Source organism: Pseudophryne corroboree, chromosome 1 (genome assembly GCF_028390025.1).
Source record: "Pseudophryne corroboree isolate aPseCor3 chromosome 1, aPseCor3.hap2, whole genome shotgun sequence".
Classification (NCBI taxonomy): Eukaryota; Metazoa; Chordata; class Amphibia; order Anura; family Myobatrachidae; genus Pseudophryne; species Pseudophryne corroboree.
The window spans coordinates 1,231,643,937-1,231,666,931 of record NC_086444.1 but is presented as its reverse complement, the minus strand read 5'-3'; the positions used below and the strand labels follow the sequence as shown (position 1 = coordinate 1,231,666,931).

The following is a 22,995-nucleotide window of genomic DNA, read 5'->3' as shown; positions in this document are numbered from 1 at the left end:
CACAAACCGCAATGTCCGTGATACATTATGCCACACACCGCAATGCCCATTACACATTAAGTCCTACAGTAAGGCTTCTAATTACTTTTAAATTACCTGCTCGTTGCCAGGGGTTTCATGCTCTTGGTTCCATGCACGGTGCCAGGGGTTGTCATGCTCAGGGTGTCATGCTCGTTGCAAGGGGGTAATATTAGTTGCCAGGGGTTTCATGTACTGGGTGTCATGCTTGTTGCTAGTGGGTAATGCTTGTTGCCAGGAATTTCATGAGCTGGGTGTGGTGCTTGTTACCAGAGGGTAATGCTTGTTGCTAGGGCTGTGCCCCCAGTGCCACATATGTCCACAGTGCCAGATATTCCCCCACAGAGCCAGATAAAAATATGCCCCCATAGTGCCAGAAACACATATGCCCCCAGTGCCAGCTACACATATGCCCCCAGTGCCAAATATGCCCCCCAGTGGCAGCTACACATCCTCCCCCGCTGCTGTGCTGTCCGGGAAGGAGGGTAGTGGTACAGTACGGGAAGGAGCCGCCTCTCTTGTGTCTCCGGCGGCGTGTCTGTCAAATGAAGTGCCGGTTTGTAAGCCAATCAGAGCTCGCGGACCGGCAGCTGTTTGGATTGACACGCAGCCGCCGGAGACCCAGGAGGGACACAGGAGAGGCGCGCGCTGTGCCCTCCGGCTCCTTCCCGGACTCAGTCTTGACTCACACTATAAGCCACAGATCTGTACACACTGGGCCCGGTTCCCTGATTCTGAGTTCGGAGTAATGTAAGAATGAGCCGGTAACTTTGTACCTGGCTAATGATCCATACCCCCTGGACCAAACCATGCTGCAATACATACAGTGGGGGCAATGTTTGCCTGCAGGGTAAATACTGGCTGTTTTTGTATGTAGCGCTGTGCTTTTTATCTTATAACATTTTGTGTGTTTTCTGTGCTAGAGTTGGGGGCGACAATCTTACAAAATATTCTACATATTTTCTGGTTCTTGCCAAAACCCACGGGAATAATGCAATACAGCATTTATATAACACGCAGAAACGCCATCACTTCTGATGTATAGTGTCACCTTCAGCGCCCGTCATCTAATCAGGTGAAATGCCGGTAATACAGCGCAGCATTTCCATTACCTCCAGCGCCCCCTAGCTGCTGAGTGGATCATTGCAATGCTGCTAGATATGAAGTTGGATAAGATATTAAGGGGGAGATTTACTAAGCAGAGATAAAAGTGGAGAAGTGAGCCAGTGGAGAAGTTGCCCATGGCAACCTATCAACATTGACGTAACATTTACAATTTACATACTATAAAAGTAAACAGAGCAGCTGATTGGTTGCCATGGGCAACTTCTCCATTGGCTCACTTCTCAACTTTTATCACTGCTTAGTACATGTCCCCCTAAATGTGATAGAAACGTTACAGAATGCAACCAAACTCGTATGTTTCATGTAACGTAGGTGAACAATGGAAAAGCAATGAGTGAAATTCAGTAAACATGAGATGCTCTGCAGGTACACCAATATGTCAGGAGTAGGTGGAATAGGGCAACGTTCTGCATCATACGCAGCGCTCCGGGGGATATGTCATTGTGAAACCTCTGAATTACGCGCAATGTCACCATTTTCTGTAATGTAATTAACCCTTAAAGTCATAATAATAATGACACAACTGTGATTGGGTGTAGTACGGCTGACCGGCGGTCAGGTCAGCTTACCGACGCCGGGATCCCGGCAGCATACCGACGCCGGGATCCCGGCGGGGAGGGGCGAGTGCAGCAAGCCCCTTGCGGGCTCGCTGCGCTCGCCACGCTGCGGGCTCGGTGGCGACCTGCGGTAGCCACGGGTTCTATTCCCACTCTATGGGTGTCGTGGACACCCACAAGTGGAAATAGTCCCTGTTGGTCGGCATGCCGACCATCGGGACAGTGACCCGTCGGTCAGCTGACCGGCAGTCACATGAATACCACCCCTGTGATTAAATAGTTACCCTTTAGAAACAGAGTAATGTATAGAAAAATGACAGCTGTAAGTGATTCAGGTAACTTACTTTTATTATAATACTGTTAAAGCTCTCTGTATTATTTTAGTAGTGTTACACATCTTTGTTAAACAATTAACCCTTAGTGTTATTATAATAAAGTTGCAGCTCTATGATAAACCGTTAACCCTTAGTGTTATTATAATAAAGTTGCAGCTCCATGATAAACCGTTAACCCTTAGTGTTATTATAATAAAGTTGCAGCTCCATGATAAACCGTTAACCCTTAGGGTAATTATAAGAATAGTGCAGCTCCATGTAAAACAGTTAACCATTAGTGGCATTATAGTAGCATTGCTCCTCTATGTAAACAGTTAACCCTTAGTGTTATTATAGTAACGATGCAGCTGTCTGTAAAACGGTTAACCCTTAGTGTTATTATACAGCTGTCTGTAAAACAATGAACCCTTATTATTATAGTAATGCAGCAGCTCTCTGTTAACCCTTAATTTTATTATAATAATGGTGCAGCTCAGTGTAAAACAGTTACCCATCAGTATTGTTATATTACTGTTGCAGCTCTCTGTAAAATAATTAACCCTTAGTGTTAGTGTATTAATTTGAACTCTCTCTGTGAAACACTTAAGGTGTGTACACACCTTATGTGATACATTCAATGAGCGATATCGCATAGTGTTTCCCTACCCACCGGGTGGCTGATCTAGTGCATACACACTGTACGATATCACTAGCGATATGGTACAGTGACGTCATGCAGCTTTGGACGATACATCCAAATTGAGCTGCATGCACAGCCAACAGCGGGGGGTCGATAATGATGCACGGGAGCGTGCGTTGCTCATCATTCGCAGTATACACACTATGCGATATTACAAACAATGTATCTCAGAAGGCTGAAAATGAGCGATACCGCATTGTGTGTATGCACCATTAGTGTTATTGTACAGCTCTCTGTAAAACAGTTAATCCTTTGTGTTATTATAGCAGACCCTCCAACATGACCCCTTCCTTCAGGTACAAAATGCTCTGCTCCTGGACTTCACACCTAATGTATGACTGCAGACACCTGTGTTGAACTAGTTAATTGAGGGGATGGGAGTTTCAGCACAGTTGGCTGCAATGATAAATTAAGAGGTAAGTCCAGGAGCAGCTAACCCTTAGTGTTATTATAATAATGCTACAGCTCTCTGTAAACAGTTAACCCTTAGTGTTAATATAATAACGCTACAGCTCTCTGTAAACAGTTAACCCTTAGTGTTATTATAATAATGCTACAGCTCTCTGTAAACAGTTAACCCTTAGTGTTATTGTAGCAATGTTAAGCTCTCTGTAAACAGTTAACCCTTAGTGTTATTATAATAATGCTACAGCTTTCAGGTAATCAGTTAACCTTTATGCTATGTACACATTATGCGATCCCATAAGATACAATATCGTATGACATTGTATAAGATATCATATCGGATTGGATCGTGTGTACACACTACAAACAATGTCAAACGATGTCTAGGAACAAAGTCGTCACTGTAGTTCAAAACCACACAATATCACCTCATCAAGGCTGCATGCAGTCAGACGTACAATGTTGCATGCGACCCGCGGGAGCGCGCATTGTAAGTCGGATGCTGCGTACACATTATACAATATCATTAAGAAACTAACAATATTGTTCAAATCGTAGTGCCCCATAGTGTGTATGGGGCACTAGTGTTATTGTAGCAATGTTACAGCTCTCTGTAAATTAATTAACCCTTAGTGTTATTGTAGCAATATTACAGCTCTCTGTAAATCAATTAACCCCTAGTGTTATTATAGCAATGTTACTGCTCTCTGTAAATCAATTAACCCTTAGTGTTATTGTAGCAATATTACAGCTCTCTGTAAAACAGTTAACCCTTTGTGTTATTGTAGCAATATTACAGCTCTGTAAAACAGTTAACCCTTAGTGTTATTATAGCAATGTTACAGCTCTCTGTAAAACAGTTAACCCTTAGTGTTATTGTAGCAATATTACATCTCTCTGTAAAACAGTTAACCCTTTGTGTTATTGTAGCAATATTACAGCTCTGTAAAACAGTTAACCCTTAGTGTTATTATAGCAATGTTACAGCTCTCTGTAAAACAGTTAACCCTTAGTGTTATTATAGCAATGTTACTGCTCTCTGTAAATCAATTAACCCTTAGTGTTATTGTAGCAATATTACAGCTCTCTGTAAAACAGTTAACCCTTAGTGTTATTGTAGCAATATTACAGCTCTGTAAAACAGTTAACCCTTAGTGTTATTGTAGCAATGTTACAGCTCTCTGTAAAACAGTTAACCCTTTGTGTTATTGTAGCAATATTACATCTCTCTGTAAAACAGTTAACCCTTAGTGTTGTTATAATAATGCTACAGCTCTCTGTAAACAGTTAACCCTTAGTGTTATTATAATAATGCTACAGCTCTCTGTAAACAGTTAACCCTTAGTGTTATTATAATAATGCTACAGCTCTCTGTAAACAGTTAACCCTTAGTGTTATTATAATAATGCTACAGCTTTCAGGTAATCAGTTAACCTTTATGCTATGTACACATTATGCGATCCCATAAGATACAATATCGTATGACATTGTATAAGATATCATATCGGATTGGATCGTGTGTACACACTACAAACAATGTCAAAAGATGTCAAGGAACAAAATCATCACTGTAGTTCAAAACCACACAATATCACCTCATCAAGGCTGCATGCAGTCAGACGTACAATGTTGCATGCGACCCGCGGGAGCGCGCATTGTAAGTCGGATGCTGCGTACACATTATACAATATCATTAAGAAACTAACAATATTGTTCAAATCGTAGTGCCCCATAGTGTGTATGGGGCACTAGTGTTATTGTAGCAATGTTACAGCTCTCTGTAAATTAATTAACCCTTAGTGTTATTGTAGCAATATTACAGCTCTCTGTAAATCAATTAACCCCTAGTGTTATTATAGCAATGTTACTGCTCTCTGTAAATCAATTAACCCTTAGTGTTATTGTAGCAATATTACAGCTCTCTGTAAAACAGTTAACCCTTTGTGTTATTGTAGCAATATTACAGCTCTGTAAAACAGTTAACCCTTAGTGTTATTATAGCAATGTTACAGCTCTCTGTAAAACAGTTAACCCTTTGTGTTATTGTAGCAATATTACATCTCTCTGTAAAACAGTTAACCCTTTGTGTTATTGTAGCAATATTACAGCTCTGTAAAACAGTTAACCCTTAGTGTTATTATAGCAATGTTACAGCTCTCTGTAAAACAGTTAACCCTTTGTGTTATTGTAGCAATATTACATCTCTCTGTAAAACAGTTAACCCTTTGTGTTATTGTAGCAATATTACAGCTCTGTAAAACAGTTAACCCTTAGTGTTATTATAGCAATGTTACAGCTCTCTGTAAAACAGTTAACCCTTTGTGTTATTGTAGCAATATTACATCTCTCTGTAAAACAGTTAACCCTTTGTGTTATTGTAGCAATATTACAGCTCTGTAAAACAGTTAACCCTTAGTGTTATTATAGCAATGTTACAGCTCTCTGTAAAACAGTTAACCCTTAGTGTTATTATAGCAATGTTACATCTCTCTGTAAAACAGTTAACCCTTAGTGTTATTGTAGCAATATTACAGCTCTCTGTAAAACAGTTAACCCTTTGTGTTATTGTAGCAATATTACAGCTCTGTAAAACAGTTAACCCTTAGTGTTATTATAGCAATGTTACAGCTCTCTGTAAAACAGTTAACCCTTTGTGTTATTGTAGCAATATTACATCTCTCTGTAAAACAGTTAACCCTTTGTGTTATTGTAGCAATATTACAGCTCTGTAAAACAGTTAACCCTTAGTGTTATTATAGCAATGTTACAGCTCTCTGTAAAACAGTTAACCCTTTGTGTTATTGTAGCAATATTACATCTCTCTGTAAAACAGTTAACCCTTTGTGTTATTGTAGCAATATTACAGCTCTGTAAAACAGTTAACCCTTAGTGTTATTATAGCAATGTTACAGCTCTCTGTAAAACAGTTAACCCTTAGTGTTATTATAGCAATGTTACATCTCTCTGTAAAACAGTTAACCCTTAGTGTTATTATAGCAATGTTACATCTCTCTGTAAAACAGTTAACCCTTAGTGTTATTGTAGCAATATTACATCTCTCTGTATAACAGTTAACCCTTAGTGTTATTGTAGCAATATTACAGCTCTCTGTATAACAGTTAACCCTTAGTGTTATTGCAGTAATATTACATCTCTTTGTAAATCAGTTAATCCTTTGTGTTATTATATCAATGTTACAGCTCTTTGTAAATCAGTTAACCCTTAGAGTGTCTGTAATAAGAACACCATATTTGTAAGTTAACCCTTTGTTCTGCTGTGAAGCCAGCGGTGATACATGATGATGTTTCCCACCACAAGGCAGCAGGAAGAAATTAACCATTTGTAAATCTGCTCATTTGAACGATGTGAATAAAGCGTGACGTGTGACATGTCCTGACAGCTGTGACACTGACGGGAGTCTCTGGTCCTATCTAGGGTTACGCAATGACTTATTTGCTTCATGTCTCTCTCCTGAAGACTGTATGTCTCTATATTCCACAGTGTCTCAGGCATACCTCCCAACATGACCCTCTCCAGGAGGAACAGAATGCTCTGCGTCTGGACTTTTCTCTTAATTTACGATTGCCAGCACCTGTGGTAAGACACCTTTCTTATCCATTTACCTGTTCAACACAGGTGCCGACAATCATAAATTAAAAGGGAAGTCCAGAAGCAGAGCATTGTGTCCCTCCTGCAGAGGGTCATGTTGGGAGGTATGGTCTCAGGTTAGTTACTGGCTTCAGTAATCTCAGCGGAACCGAGTGCTGCTCACATATGACCTGTCACCCCCTGAAGTCTGCAGCTGATCCAGCTCTCGGAGGGCAAAATGCTGGAGAAGCCAGACACAGGGAGCAGTGGCCGGATCTTACGCCTGTTCTGCAGCCATCAGTACAGTGACCACACAGCTCACCCCGTCCTCACCCTCTGACTGTGACCACACAGCTCACCCCGTCCTCACCCTCTGACTGTGACCACACAGCTCACCCCGTCCTCACCCTCTGACTGTTACTACACAGCTCACCCCGTCCTCACCCTCTGACTGTGACTACACAGCTCACCCCGTCCTCACCCTCTGACTGTGACCACACAGCTCACCCCGTCCTCACCCTCTGACTGTGACCACACAGCTCACCCCGTCCTCACCCTCTGACTGTGACCACACAGCTCACCCCGTCCTCACCCTCTGACTGTGACCACACAGCTCACCCCGTCCTCACCCTCTGACTGTGACCACACAGCTCACCCCGTCCTCACCCTCTGACTGTGACCACACAGCTCACCCCGTCCTCACCCTCTGACTGTGACTACACAGCTCACCCTCTCCTCACCCTCTGACTGTGACCACACAGCTCACCCCCTCCTCACCCTCTGACTGTGACCACACAGCTCACACCCTCCTCACCCTCTGACTGTGACCACACAGCTCACCCTCTCCTCACCCTCTGACTGTTACTACACAGCTCACCCCGTCCTCACCCTCTGACTGTGACCACACAGCTCACCCCGTCCTCACCCTCTGACTGTTACTACACAGCTCACCCCGTCCTCACCCTCTGACTGTGACCACACAGCTCACCCCGTCCTCACCCTCTGACTGTGACCACACAGCTCACCCCGTCCTCACCCTCTGACTGTTACTACACAGCTCACCCCGTCCTCACCCTCTGACTGTGACTACACAGCTCACCCTCTCCTCACCCTCTGACTGTGACCACACAGCTCACCCCCTCCTCACCCTCTGACTGTGACCACACAGCTCACCCCGTCCTCACCCTCTGACTGTGACTACACAGCTCACCCTCTCCTCACCCTCTGACTGTGACCACACAGCTCACCCCGTCCTCACCCTCTGACTGTGACTACACAGCTCACCCCCTCCTCACCCTCTGACTGTGACCACACAGCTCACCCTGTCCTCACCCTCTGACTGTGACCACACAGCTCACCCTCTCCTCACCCTCTGACTGTTACTACACAGCTCACCCCGTCCTCACCCTCTGACTGTGACCACACAGCTCACTCTCTCCTCACCCTCTGACTGTGACTACACAGCTCACCCCGTCCTCACCCTCTGACTGTGACTACACAGCTCACCCTCTCCTCACCCTCTGACTGTGACCACACAGCTCACCCCGTCCTCACCCTCTGACTGTGACTACACAGCTCACCCCCTCCTCACCCTCTGACTGTGACCACACAGCTCACCCCCTCCTCACCCTCTGACTGTGACCACACAGCTCACCCTCTCCTCACCCTCTGACTGTTACTACACAGCTCACCCCGTCCTCACCCTCTGACTGTGACCACACAGCTCACTCTCTCCTCACCCTCTGACTGTGACTACACAGCTCACCCCGTCCTCACGCTCTGACTGTGACCACACAGCTCACCCTCTCCTCACCCTCTGACTGTGACTACACAGCTCACCCCGTCCTCACGCTCTGACTGTGACCACACAGCTCACCCTCTTCTCACGCTCTGACTGTTACTACACAGCTCACCCCGTCCTTACCCTCTGACTGACTGTCACCACACAGCTCACCCTCTTCTCACGCTCTGACTGTTACTACACAGCTCACCCCGTCCTTACCCTCTGACTGACTGTCACCACACAGCTCACCCTCTCCTCACCCTCTGACTGTTACTACACGGCTCACCCCGTCCTTACCCTCTGACTGACTGTGACCACACAGCTCACCCTCTCCTCACCCTCTGACTGTTACTACACAGCTCACCCCGTCCTTGCCCTCTGACTGACTGTGACCACACAGCTCACCCTCTACTCACCCTCTGACTGTGACTACACCGCTCACCCCGTCCTTACCCTCTGACTGTGACTACACAGCTCACCCCGTCCTCACCCTCTGACTGTGACCATACAGCTCACCCCGTCCTCACCCTCTGACTGTGACCACACAGCTCACCCCGTCCTCACCCTCTGACTGTGACTACACAGCTCACCCCGTCCTCACCCTCTGACTGTGACCACACAGCTCACCCTCTCCTCACCCTCTGACTGTGACTACACAGCTCACCCCGTCCTCACGCTCTGACTGTGACCACACAGCTCACCCTCTTCTCACGCTCTGACTGTTACTACACAGCTCACCCCGTCCTTACCCTCTGACTGACTGTCACCACACAGCTCACCCTCTTCTCACGCTCTGACTGTTACTACACAGCTCACCCCGTCCTTACCCTCTGACTGACTGTCACCACACAGCTCACCCTCTCCTCACCCTCTGACTGTTACTACACGGCTCACCCCGTCCTTACCCTCTGACTGACTGTGACCACACAGCTCACCCTCTCCTCACCCTCTGACTGTTACTACACAGCTCACCCCGTCCTTGCCCTCTGACTGACTGTGACCACACAGCTCACCCTCTACTCACCCTCTGACTGTGACTACACCGCTCACCCCGTCCTTACCCTCTGACTGTGACTACACAGCTCACCCCGTCCTCACCCTCTGACTGTGACCATACAGCTCACCCCGTCCTCACCCTCTGACTGTGACCACACAGCTCACCCCGTCCTCACCCTCTGACTGTGACTACACAGCTCACCCCGTCCTCACCCTCTGACTGTGACCATACAGCTCACCCCATCCTCACCCTCTGACTGTGACCACACAGCTCATCCCCTCCTCACCCTCTGACTGTGACCACACAGCTCACCCTCTACTCACCCTCTGACTGTGACTACACAGCTCACCCCGTCCTCACCCTCTGACTGTGACCATACAGCTCACCCCGTCCTCACCCTATGACTGTGACCACACAGCTCACCCCGTCCTCACCCTCTGACTGTGACCACACAGCTCACCCTCTACTCACCCTCTGACTGTGACTACACAGCTCACCCCGTCCTCACCCTCTGACTGTGACCATACAGCTCACCCTCTCCTCACCCTCTGACTGTGACCACACAGCTCACCCCCTCCTCACCCTCTGACTGTGACCACACAGCTCACCCTCTCCTCACCCTCTGACTGTGACTACACAGCTCACCCCGTCCTCACCCTCTGACTGTGACCATACAGCTCACCCTCTCCTCACCCTCTGACTGTGACCATACAGCTCACCCTGTCCTCACCATCTGACTGTGACCACACAGCTCACCCTCTCCTCACCCTCTGTGACCACACAGCTCACCCCGTCCTCACCCTCTGACAGTGACTACACAGCTCACCCTCTCCTCACCCTCTGACTGTGACCACACAGCTCACCCCGTCCTCACCCTCTGACTGTGACGACACAGCTCACCCCGTCCTCACCCTCTGACTGTGACCATACAGCTCACCCCGTCCTCACCCTCTGACTGTGACCACACAGCTCACCCCGTCCTCACCCTCTGACTGTGACCACACAGCTCACCCTCTACTCACCCTCTGACTGTGACTATACAGCTCACCCCGTCCTCACCCTCTGACTGTGACCATACAGCTCACCCTCTCCTCACCCTCTGACTGTGACCACACAGCTCACCCCGTCCTCACCCTCTGACTGTGACCACACAGCTCACCCTCTCCTCACCCTCTGACTGTGACTACACAGCTCACCCCGTCCTCACCCTCTGACTGTGACCATACAGCTCACCCTCTCCTCACCCTCTGACTGTGACCATACAGCTCACCCTGTCCTCACCATCTGACTGTGACCACACAGCTCACCCTCTCCTCACCCTCTGACTGTGACTACACAGCTCACCCCGTCCTCACCCTCTGACTGTGACCACACAGCTCACCCTCTCCTCACCCTCTGACTGTGACCACACAGCTCACCCCGTCCTCACCCTCTGACTGTTACTACACGGCTCACCCCGTCCTCACCCTCTGACTGTGACCACACAGCTCACCCCGTCCTCACCCTCTGACTGTGACTACACAGCTCACCCTCTCCTCACTCTCTGACTGTGACTACACAGCTCACCCCGTCCTCACCCTCTGACTGTGACTACACAGCTCACCCTCTCCTCACCCTCTGACTGTGACTACACAGCTCACCCCGTCCTCACCCTCTGACTGTGACCAGACAGCTCACCCTCTACTCACCCTCTGACTGACACATATCCTGGGTTAGAGTTCCCCTCACATGCAGAATATCCTAACACTGACACCATCTATCAGCCTGAGACCCGGGAGAGAAGACACACAGCAAGCAGCCAGTCCCACCATCTGCCAACGCTTTGCCAACGCAAGTTACTAAACTTTGTCCTGACCTCAGATATCCAAATATAGCTGAAATCTAATATTATCATGAATGTTCATCAATGGATACGACTTCTAAGTTACTTATCACGTGCTATTATCAGACCAGCGTGCGCAATGACGAGGTATTGCTATGTACCATGATCCGCAAATGCTGCCAGGATCCCGGCCTTACTGACGCAGCGCTGTAATCTGGAGCCTGCTGCCCTGTAACGCCGATTCTAGGGTACAGTCACTGCGAGGAGCCTCGGCCGCAGATATACTGTATACTGGCTATGTATAGGTGTTATATATGCACTTTATATAATAATCAAGATACAGGCTCTATACAACGAAGATATGGATTATATTATTATTAATAATAACAATTGTTCCTCTGTCTGACATCAGAGGGCAGACTGAGCAGAAGCAGGGTACACACTGATGGGCTATTTAGCTGTACAGTCTGACCGTCTGTGTATCTCTATCCTGCTCTGATAAAACATCTCCTGCTATTTCCAGTCACCCAAAATTTCTGTTTCCCAAAATATATATTTTTTCTTTTTCTTTTTCGTATTGTAACACTCTCCCTTATTCTCTTTTATATAGTAATAATATATGGGTGTTCAATTATCTAACACACAAAGAAGAATTATATATATATAAATATATATATATATCTATACACACACACACACACACACACACACACACACACACACACACACACACACAGCTATATACTTCTGTATTTACACATACATATATCTCCATTTATATATAGATATTCCTCCTGTATCTAAACATATAAATAGATTGAAGAGTAAACTGTTCCTATTGTAAACATATTTCATATGAAAAGTAAATGAATAAATTATTGATTAAACAATACTAATTATTCTCTCTATAATATTGGCATAATTATGTACTCTGGATTAAAAATATATTACATACAAGTATTTTGTTCTAAGCAGTTTATAACATTTCCTACAAGAACAGGCAGAGAGAACGCAAAGTGTAATTGTTATTTTCTACCTATAGTTATATGAATAATGCAGCTACATAGTGTATATAAGCAGTTTTGTTTTTTATTAACGCAAAGCGTATATTATTTTGTGCACCAGTTTTCTGTAACGGTATGTTTCATTTTCCCTATGGCTCATGTCTCCAGCAAATGTACGAAGATGTGAATTAATGCGCTAATTATAAAATCTAAAAATGTTTAAAAAAAAGGGACTGTTACATATTTAAGTATTTACTTGCGATTCAGATAGGATTCAGTTTTAGCTACAGATACCTATAAATATTCTGTATGTCCTGTTCGTGCTTATAGCTAGCTACAGATACGTATAGATATTCTGTATGTCCTGTTGGTGCTTATAGCTAGCTACAGATACGTATAGATATTCTGTATGTCCTGTTGGTGCTTATAGCTAGCTACAGATACGTATAGATATTCTGTATGTCCTGTTGGTGCTTATAGCTAGCTACAGATAAGTATACATAGTCTGTATGTCCTGTTGGTGCTTATAGCTAGCTACAGATACATATAGATATTCTGTATGTCCTGTTCGTGCTTATAGCTAGCTACAGATACGTATAGATATTCTGTATGTCCTGTTGGCGCTTATAGCTAGCTACAGATACGTATAGATATTCTGTATGTCCTGTTCATGCTTATAGCTAGCTACAGATACGTATAGATATTCTGTATGTCCTGTTGGCGCTTATAGCTAGCTACAGATACGTATATATATATTTTGTATGCCCTGTTGGTGCTTATAGCTAGCTACAGACACATATAGATATTCTGTATGTCCTGTTGGCGCTTATAGCTAGCTACAGACACGTATAGATATTCTGTATGTCCTTTTGGCACTTATAGCTAGCTACAGATACGTATAGATATTCTGTGTGTCCTGTTGGTGCGTATATCTAGCTACAGGCACGTATAGATATTCTGTATGTCCTGTTGGTGCGTATATCTAGCTACAGGCACGTATAGATATTCTGTATGTCCTGTTGGTGCTTATAGCTAGCTACAGATACGTATAGATATTCTGTATGTCCTGTTGGTGCTTATAGCTAGCTACAGACACGTATAGATATTCTGTATGTCCTGTTCGTGCTTATAACTATCTACAGATACGTATAGATATTCTGTATGTCCTGTTGGCACTTATAGCTAGCTACAGACACGTATAGATATTCTGTATGTCCTGTTGGCACTTATAGCTAGCTACAGACACGTATAGATATTCTGTGTGTCCTGTTCGTGCTTATAGCTAGCTACAGATATGTATAGATATTCTGTATGTCTGGTTGGCACTTATAGCTAGCTACAGATAAGTATAGATATTCTGTATGTCCTGTTCGTGCTTATAACTATCTACAGACACGTATAGATATTCTGTATGTCCTGTTGGCTCTGATCACCCTGCATTCTTACATACACCGCCGTCCTGCGGAACATGTGTTTACTAGCTGTGGGCTAATTATTAAAGTCTGTTTATTGTACGATGTGTCAGCCTGCAAACAATAGTAATAGTCTGCTGCTGTGTGTAGCGACCATGTTTCTGTAGTCAGGAGGCCAAGACAATTAAGCAACAATTAATGATAAAATGAAACTAGCCAGATGGTGAAGATGTCATCGTACTGGGATAACAGTAGGCCGGATTTATGCCATCCCAGTGGAATCACTCACAGGGAAAGGTTTCATATTCCGCTGCATGGGAGATAATTACAGCCGGCTGGTAAATTCCCTTTCTGTCTGTGGGTGACAGTGATCCCCGGGCTACCGGCGGTGTCACCTCAGGAGACTAATGTGTGCCCATTACTGGGGAGTTCTGGCTCCTGGCAGTGCCGGGTCCTCCTGGTGTAGGAGAAGGGGCTGATGTTAGGCATAAGGCCGGTTACAGGATAGAACAGAAGTTGAGGAAGTGTGTTTCTCACACGACACAGCTAAGGGTCCGCACACAAGTCCTTACATACTGAATGTGTGGCCTAACACTGTCCTAGCTATGTGGCCTACATACATTACATTAGTATGTGTGCCTTTTATCCAACGCCCCCTAGTCCATTTGAACTATTTGTATGGAGCCCCCTGAAGGCTGCTGCCCCAGACATATGCCTCTGTGGCTGTGACTGCCGCCTGAGAAGCTCAGAGGAACCAGCACTTGTTCAGTATACATGGAAACCCCTCAGCAAGTTCTCCCATACACCGCAGGGAGATTGTGATCATCAGAAGACTAGAGCTGGATAGGCTGCAGGCTTCGGGGTTCCAATACCTTGTTTGCACCACAGACAGTGATAGGCTGTGATGACATAAGAGAGTGTAAGCTCCTATCTTCCCAGAGACGTCTGCTGAGATATGTCCATCATATTCTGTCAGGGCAGGCTGGAGGCAGCAGAGATATGGGTCTCATTATCATAGGTCACACAGTGTTATTCCACCCATCCTGGGCTACGCACAGCACCACAGGCAGGTACCACCTACTGCTGGACTGTGTTATACAGCACCTGGACAATACCTGCACAACCTATAAACTCCAATAACTACATGACACGCTGTCATTTCATGTCATTGTACACACACTTCTTATTTATCAGCTTCCCAGACATATTCCAGTATAGAAAAAATCTAAATAAAATCCAATAAAATGTAGGTTTCATACAGAGATACACGTCATGGCGTCCCAGTGTCTGTAGGACATGTCCTGTGATAGTCCTGGGTCAGTGTCAGTAGGAGATGTCCTGTGATAGTCCTGAGTCTGAGAGTCAGTGGTACATGTCCTGTGATAGTCCTGGGTCAGTGTCAGTGGGGCATGTTCTGCGAGAGTCCTGAGTGTCAGTGTGACATGTCCTGTGAGAGTCCTGAGTGTCAGTGTGACATGTCCTGTGATAGTCCTTTGGTCAGTGTCAGTGTGACATGTCCTGTGATAGTCCTTTGGTCAGTGTCAGTGTGACATGTCCTGTGATAGTCCTTTGGTCAGTGTCAGTGGGACATGTCCTGTGATAGTCCTTTGGTCAGTGTCAGTGTGACATGTCCTGTGATAGTCCTTTGGTCAGTGTCAGTGGGACATGTCCTGTGATAGTCCTTTGGTCAGTGTCAGTGTGACATGTCCTGTGAGAGTCCTGAGTGTCAGTGTGACATGTCCTGTGATAGTCCTTTGGTCAGTGTCAGTGTGACATGTCCTGTGATAGTCCTTTGGTCAGTGTCAGTGGGACATGTTCTGTTATAGACCTGGGTCAGTGTCAGTGGGACATGTCCTGTGAGAGTCCTGAGTGTCAGTGTGACATGTCCTGTGATAGTCCTTTGGTCAGTGTCAGTGGGACATGTCCTGTGATAGTCCTTTGGTCAGTGTCAGTGGGACATGTCCTGTGATAGACCTGGGTCAGTGTCAGTGGGACATGTCCTGGGTCAGTGTCAGTGGGACATGTCCTGCTATAGTCCAGCACCAGTGGGACATGTCCTGTGATAGTCCTGGGTCAGTGTCAGTGGGACATGTCCTGTGATAGTCCTGGGTCAGTGTCAGTGGGACATGTCCTGTGATAGTCGTGGGTCAGTGTCAGTGGGACATGTCCTGTGTTATTCCTGGGTCAGTGTCAGTGGGGCATGTTCTGTGTCAGTCCTGAGTCTGAGGGTCAGTGGGACATGTCCTGTGTCAGTCCTGAGTCTGAGGGTCAGTGGGACATGTCCTGTGTCAGTCCTGAGTCTGAGGGTCAGTGGGACATGTCCTGTGTCAGTCCTGAGTCTGAGGGTCAGTAGGACATGTCCTGTGTCAGTCCTGAGTCTGAGGGTCAGTGGGACATGTTCTGTGATAGTGCTGGGTATCTGTGTCAGTGGACCATGACCTGTGTTATTCCAGGGTTTCAGTGGGACATGTCCTGTGATAGTCCTGGGTCAGTGTCAGTGGGACATGTCCTGTGATAGTCCTGGGTTAGTTTCAGTGGGACATGTCCTGTGATAGTCCTGGGTCAGTGTCAGTGGGGCATGTCCTGTGTCAGTTCTGAGTCTGAGGGTCAGTGGGACATGTCCTGTGATAGTCCTGGGTCAGTGTCAGTGGGACATGTCCTGCTATAGTCCAGCATCAGTGCCAGTGGGACATGTCCTGTGTTAGCCCTGAATCTGAGACTCAGTGGTACATGTTCTGTGATAGTGCTGGGTATCTGTGTCAGTGGACCATGACCTGTGTTATTCCAGGGTTTCAGTGGGACATGTCCTGTGATAGTCCTGGGTCAGTGTCAGTGGGACATGTCCTGTGATAGTCCTGGGTTAGTTTCAGTGGGACATGTCCTGTGATAGTCCTGGGTCAGTGTCAGTGGGGCATGTCCTGTGTCAGTTCTGAGTCTGAGGGTCAGTGGGACATGTCCTGTGATAGTCCTGGGTCAGTGTCAGTGGGACATGTCCTGCTATAGTCCAGCATCAGTGCCAGTGGGACATGTCCTGTGTTAGCCCTGAATCTGAGAGTCAGTGGGACATGTCTTGCGATAGTCTTGGATCACAGTAGCAGTGGGAAATATCCTGTGATAGTCCTGGGTAAGTGTCAGTGGGACATGTCCTGGGTCACATTGGGAAATGTCCTGCAATAGTCCTGGGTCGCAGGAGGCACATGTCCTGTGATAGTCCTGGGTCTTAATGTTGGTAGGACATGTCTTGTGATAATCCTGGGTCAGTGTCATAGGGACACGTACTGTGATATTCCTTGGCTTAATTGTCAGTAGGACATATCCTGTCATAGTTCTGGGTCAGTGTCAGTGGTTAATGTCCTGTGATAGTCTTAGGTCTCAGTGTCAGTAGGACATGTCCTGTGATGGTTCTGGGTCTCAGTGTCAGTGGGACATGTCCTGTCATAGTACTGGGTCAGTGTCAGTGGTTAATGTTCTGTGATAGTCCTAGGTCTCAGTGTCAGTAAGAAATGTCCCCTGATGGTTCTGGGTCTCAGTGTCAGTAGGACATGTCCTGTGATGGTCCTGGGTCTCAGTGTCAGTAGGACATGTCCTCTGATGGTTCTGGGTCTCAGTGTCAGTAGGACATGTCCTGTGATGGTTCCGGTCAGTAGGACATGTCCTGTGATGGTTCCGGTCAGTAGGACATGTCCTGTGATGGTTCTGGTCAGTATGACATGTCCTGTGATGGTTCTGGTCAGTAGGACATGACCTGTGATGGTTCTGGTCAGTATGACATGTCCTGTGATGGTTCTGGTCAGTATGACATGTCCTGTGATGGTTCTGGGTCAGTGTCAGTAGGACATGTCCTGTGATGGTTCTGGGTCTCAGTGTCAGTGGGACATGTCCTGTGATATACAGTACCTGGCTGGGACTATCAGTAGAAGTGGGACCCTGGCACTTGGTGTACAGTATAAGGAAGTCACAGTCAGATACTTGTACAGAGAGAAGTTCTATGAAGTCTCAGTGATCAGATGTAACTATGTGTGCTGTGCTGTGCATGCTGCGCATATGAATGGCCCTGCAGATATTGGGTGCAGTATGGAATGCTCTGCATGAGGCACAGTGCAAGAGGCTCTGCATGTGTTGGGACAGGGGTCTTACCTCTGCGCTGCAGTGCTGGAGTCCAGTATCCCTGAAGATTGCATCCAGGACCGGGAGAGTCCAGCAGACAGAGGTTCCTCCTTCATGGTGAGTCCTCCCCGGGAGAGAGTGTCCTGGATGGAGAACATGAGTTCCAAACCGCGGCCACAACTCCCGGATTCCGGAGCTCGGCGGAGACCCCGGTGTGCAGCGGTGCAGGTGTATCCAGGACACAGGTGACTATTCCGGGGCGCACAGGTGACTATTCCGGGGCGCGCAGGTGACTATTCCGGGGCGCACAGGAGCCCGGGTACCATCCAGAAGCTGCGCCGGGCGGAGGATGCGCCTCTCAGTCAGAGCAGTACAGGACTGAGGCTGAGAGATCCTCCGGCAGGAGGCTGGGAGGCAGCTGTCCCAGGGGAGACAGGAGGGGAGTGGGAAGTAGAGCTGGGCTTCCTCCCTTCCGTAACATCCACCCCCCTCCGTTACACTCTCCAACATCCCTGCACTCTCTCCAGGACTCCCTGCACTCTCTCCTGCACTCTCCTCCATCCCTGCACTCTCTCCTGCACTCTCCTCCATCCCTGCACTCTCTCCTGCACTCTCCTCCATCCCTGCACTCTCTCCTGCACTCTCCTCCATCCCTGCACTCTCCTCCATCCCTGCACTCTCTCCAGGACTCCCTGCACTCTCTCCTGCACTCTCCTCCATCCCTGCACTCTCTCCTGCACTCTCCTCCATCCCTGCACCCTCTCCTGCACTCTCCTCCATCCCTGCACTCTCTCCAGGACTCCCTGCACTCTCTCCAGTACTCTCCTCCATCACTGCACTCTCTCCTGCACTCTCCTCCATCCCTGCACTCTCTCCTCCATCCCTGCACTCTCCTCCATCCCTGCACTCTCTCCTGCACTCTCATCCATCCCTGCACTCTCCCCTGCACTCTCCTCCATCCCTGCACTCTGTCCACCACTCTCCTCCATCCCTGCACTCTCTCCAGCAGTCTCCTCCATCCCTGCACTCTCTCCTGCACTTTCCTCAATCCCTGCACTCTCTCCAGCACTCTCCTCCATCCCTGCACTCTCTCCTGCACTCTCCTCCATCCCTGCACTCTCTCCTGCACTCTCCTCCATCCCTGCACTCTGTCCACCACTCTCCTCCATCCCTGCACTCTCTCCAGCAGTATCCTCCATCCCTGCACTCTCTCCTGCACTTTCCTCCATCCCTGCACTCTCTCCAGCACTCTCCTCCATCCCTGCACTCTCTCCTGCACTCTCCTCCATCCCTGCACTCTCTCCTGCACTCTCCTCCATCCCTGCACTCTGTCCACCACTCTCCTCCATCCCTGCACTCTCTCCAGCAGTCTCCTCCATCCCTGCACTCTCTCCAGCAGTCGCCTCCATCCCTGCACGCTCTCCTGCACTCTCCTCCATCCCTGCATTCTCTTCTGCACTCTCTTCCATCCCTGCACTATCTCCTGCACCCTCCTCCATCCCTGCACTCTATCCTGCACTCTCCTCCATCCCTGCACTCTGTCCACCACTCTCCTCCATCCCTGCACTCTCTCCAACAGTCTCCTCCATCCCTGCACTCTCTCCTGCACTCTCCTCCATCCCTGCACTCTCTCCTGCACTCTCCTCCATCCCTGCACTCTCTCCTGCACTCTCCTCCTTTCCTGCACTCTCTCCTGCACTCTCCTCCATCCCTGCACTCTCTCCTGCACTCTCCTCCATCCCTGCACTCTCCTCCATCCCTGCACTCTGTCCACCACTCTCCTCCATCCCTGCACTCTCTCCAGCAGTCTCCTCCATCCCTGCACTCTCTCCTGCACTTTCCTCCATCCCTGCACTCTTCCAGCACTCTCCTCCATCCCTGCACTCTCTCCTGCACTCTCCTCCATCCCTGCACTCTTCCAGCACTCTCCTCCATCCCTGCACTCTTCCGGCACTCTCCTCCATCCCTGAACTCTCTCCTGCACTCTCCTCCATCCCTGCACTCTCTCCTGCACTCTCCTCCATCCCTGCACTCTGTCCACCACTCTCCTCCATCCCTGCACTCTCTCCTGCACTTTCCTCCATCCCTGCACTCTTCCAGCACTCTCCTCCATCCCTGCACTCTTCCAGCACTCTCCTCCATCCCTGCACTCTCTCCTGCACTCTCCTCCATCCCTGCACTCTCCTCCATCCCTGCACTCTGTCCAGCAGTCTCCTCCATCCCTGCACTCTCTCCAGCACTTTCCTCCATCCCTGCACTCCCTCCAGCACTCTCCTCCATCCCTGCACTCTCTTCCATCCCTGCACTCTCCCCCATCCCTGCACTCTCTCCAGCATTCTCCTCCATCCCTGCACTCTCTCCTGTACTCTCCTCCATCCCTGCACTCTCTCCTGCACTCTCCTCCATCCCTGCACTCTCTCCAGCAGTCTCCTCCATCCCTCTACTCTCTCCTGCACTCTCCTCCATCCCTGCACTCTCTCCAGCACTCTCCTCCATCCCTGCACTCTCTCCTGCACTCTCCTCCATCCCTGTACTCTCTAATGCACTTTCCTCCATGTCTCTCTCCAGCACTCTCCTCCATCCCTGCACTCTCTTCCATCCCTGCACTCTCCTCCATCCCTGCACTCTCTCCTGCACTCTCCTCCATCCCTGCACTCTCTACTGCACTCTCCTCCATCACTGCACTCTCCTCCATCCCCGCACTATCTCCTGCACTCTCCCCTGCACTCTCCTCCATCCTTGCATTCTCCTCCATCCCTGCACTCTCTCCTGCACTCTTCTCCATCCCTGCACTCTCTCCTGCACTCTCCTCCATCCCTGCACTCTCTCCAGCATTCTCCTCCATCCCTGCACTCTCTCCTGCACTCTCCTCCATCCCTGCACTCTCTCCTGCACTCTCCTCCATCCCTGCACTCTCTCCACCACTCTCCTCCATCCCTGCACTCTCTCCAGCAGTCTCCTCCATCCCTGCACTCTACTTCATCCCTGCACTTTCTCCTGCACTCTCCTCCATCCCTGCACTCTCTCCAGCACTCTCCTCCATCCCTGCACTCTCTCCTGCACTCTTCTCCATCCCTGCACTCTCTCCTGCACTCTCCTCCATCCCTGCACTCTCTCCAGCATTCTCCTCCATCCCTGCACTCTCTCCTGCACTCTCCTCCATCCCTGCACTCTCTCCTGCACTCTCCTCCATCCCTGCACTCTCTCCACCACTCTCCTCCATCCCTGCACTCTCTCCAGCAGTCTCTTCCATCCTTACACTCTCCTCCATCCCTGCTTTCTCTCCAGCATTCTCCTCCATCCCTGCACTCTCTCCTGCACTCTCCTCCATCCCTGCACTCTCTCCTGCACTCTCCTCCATCCCTGCACTCTGTCCACCACTCTCCTCCATCCCTGCACTCTCTCCAGCAGTATCCTCCATCCCTGCACTCTCCTCCATCCCTGCACTCTCTCCAGCACTCTCCTCCATCCCTGCACTCTCTTCCATCCCTGCACTCTCTCCAGCACTCTCCCCCATCCCTGCACTCTCCTCCATCCCTGCACTCTCTCCAGCGCTCTCCTCCATCCCTGCACTCTCTCCTGCACTCTCCTCCATCCCTGCACTCTCTCCAGCATTCTCCTCCATCCCTGCACTCTCTCCTGCGCTCTCCTCCATCCCTGCACTCTCTCCTGCACTCTCCTCCATCCCTGCACTCTTCCAGCACTCTCCTCCATCCCTGCACTCTTCCAGCACTCTCCTCCATCCCTGCACTCTCTCCTGCACTCTCCTCCATCCCTGCACTCTCTCCTGCACTCTCCTCCATCCCTGCACTCTGTCCACCACTCTCCTCCATCCCTGCACTCTCTCCTGCACTTTCCTCCATCCCTGCACTCGTCCAGCACTCTCCTCCATCCCTGCACTCTTCCAGCACTCTCCTCCATCCCTGCACTCTCTCCTGCACTCTCCTCCATCCCTGCACTCTCCTCCATCCCTGCACTCTGTCCAGCAGTCTCCTCCATCCCTGCACTCTCTCCAGCACTTTCCTCCATCCCTGCACTCTCTCCAGCACTCTCCTCCATCCCTGCACTCTCTTCCATCCCTGCACTCTCCCCCATCCCTGCACTCTCCCCCATCCCTGCACTCTCTCCAGCATTCTCCTCCATCCCTGCACTCTCTCCTGTACTCTCCTCCATCCCTGCACTCTCTCCTGCACTCTCCTCCATCCCTGCACTCTCTCCAGCAGTCTCCTCCATCCCTCTACTCTCTCCTGCACTCTCCTCCATCCCTGCACTCTCTCCAGCACTCTCCTCCATCCCTGCACTCTCTCCTGCACTCTCCTCCATCCCTGTACTCTCTAATGCACTTTCCTCCATGTCTCTCTCCAGCACTCTCCTCCATCCCTGCACTCTCTTCCATCCCTGCACTCTCCTCCATCCCTGCACTCTCGCCTGCACTCTCCTCCATCCCTGCACTCTCTACTGCACTCTCCTCCATCCCTGCACTCTCCTCCATCCCCGCACTATCTCCTGCACTCTCCCCTGCACTCTCCTCCATCCTTGCATTCTCCTCCATCCCTGCACTCTCTCCTGCACTCTTCTCCATCCCTGCACTCTCTCCTGCACTCTCCTCCATCCCTGCACTCTCTCCAGCATTCTCCTCCATCCCTGCACTCTCTCCTGCACTCTCCTCCATCCCTGCACTCTCTCCTGCACTCTCCTCCATCCCTGCACTCTCTCCACCACTCTCCTCCATCCCTGCACTCTCTCCAGCAGTCTCCTCCATCCCTGCACTCTCTCCAGCAGTCTCCTCCATCCCTGCACTCTCTCCAGCACTCTCCTCCATCCCTGCACTCTCTCCTGCACTCTTCTCCATCCCTGCACTCTCTCCTGCACTCTCCTCCATCCCTGCACTCTCTCCAGCATTCTCCTCCATCCCTGCACTCTCTCCTGCACTCTCCTCCATCCCTGCACTCTCTCCTGCACTCTCCTCCATCCCTGCACTCTCTCCACCACTCTCCTCCATCCCTGCACTCTCTCCAGCAGTCTCTTCCATCCTTACACTCTCCTCCATCCCTGCTTTCTCTCCAGCATTCTCCTCCATCCCTGCACTCTCTCCTGCACTCTCTCCTCCATCCCTGCACTCTCTCCTGCACTCTCCTCCATCCCTGCACTCTGTCCACCACT

At 49.3% G+C, this 22,995-nt stretch overlaps 1 protein-coding gene across 4 annotated transcripts in view; it reads right to left on the bottom strand.

Moving 5' to 3' along the window:
• Positions 1 to 18,206, bottom strand: part of LOC134931701 (transcription factor COE3-like) — a 265,596-nt gene extending 247,390 nt beyond the window's left edge. For all 4 annotated transcript variants that reach the window (XM_063925436.1, XM_063925438.1, XM_063925437.1 and 1 more), the window contains exon 1: positions 17,863 to 18,206. In XM_063925436.1, the coding sequence (XP_063781506.1) occupies positions 17,863 to 17,990 (128 nt within the window). In that variant the 5' untranslated portion in view covers positions 17,991 to 18,206. The remainder of the gene's footprint in view (positions 1 to 17,862) is intronic.
• Between the last annotated feature and the right edge of the window lie 4,789 nt (positions 18,207 to 22,995).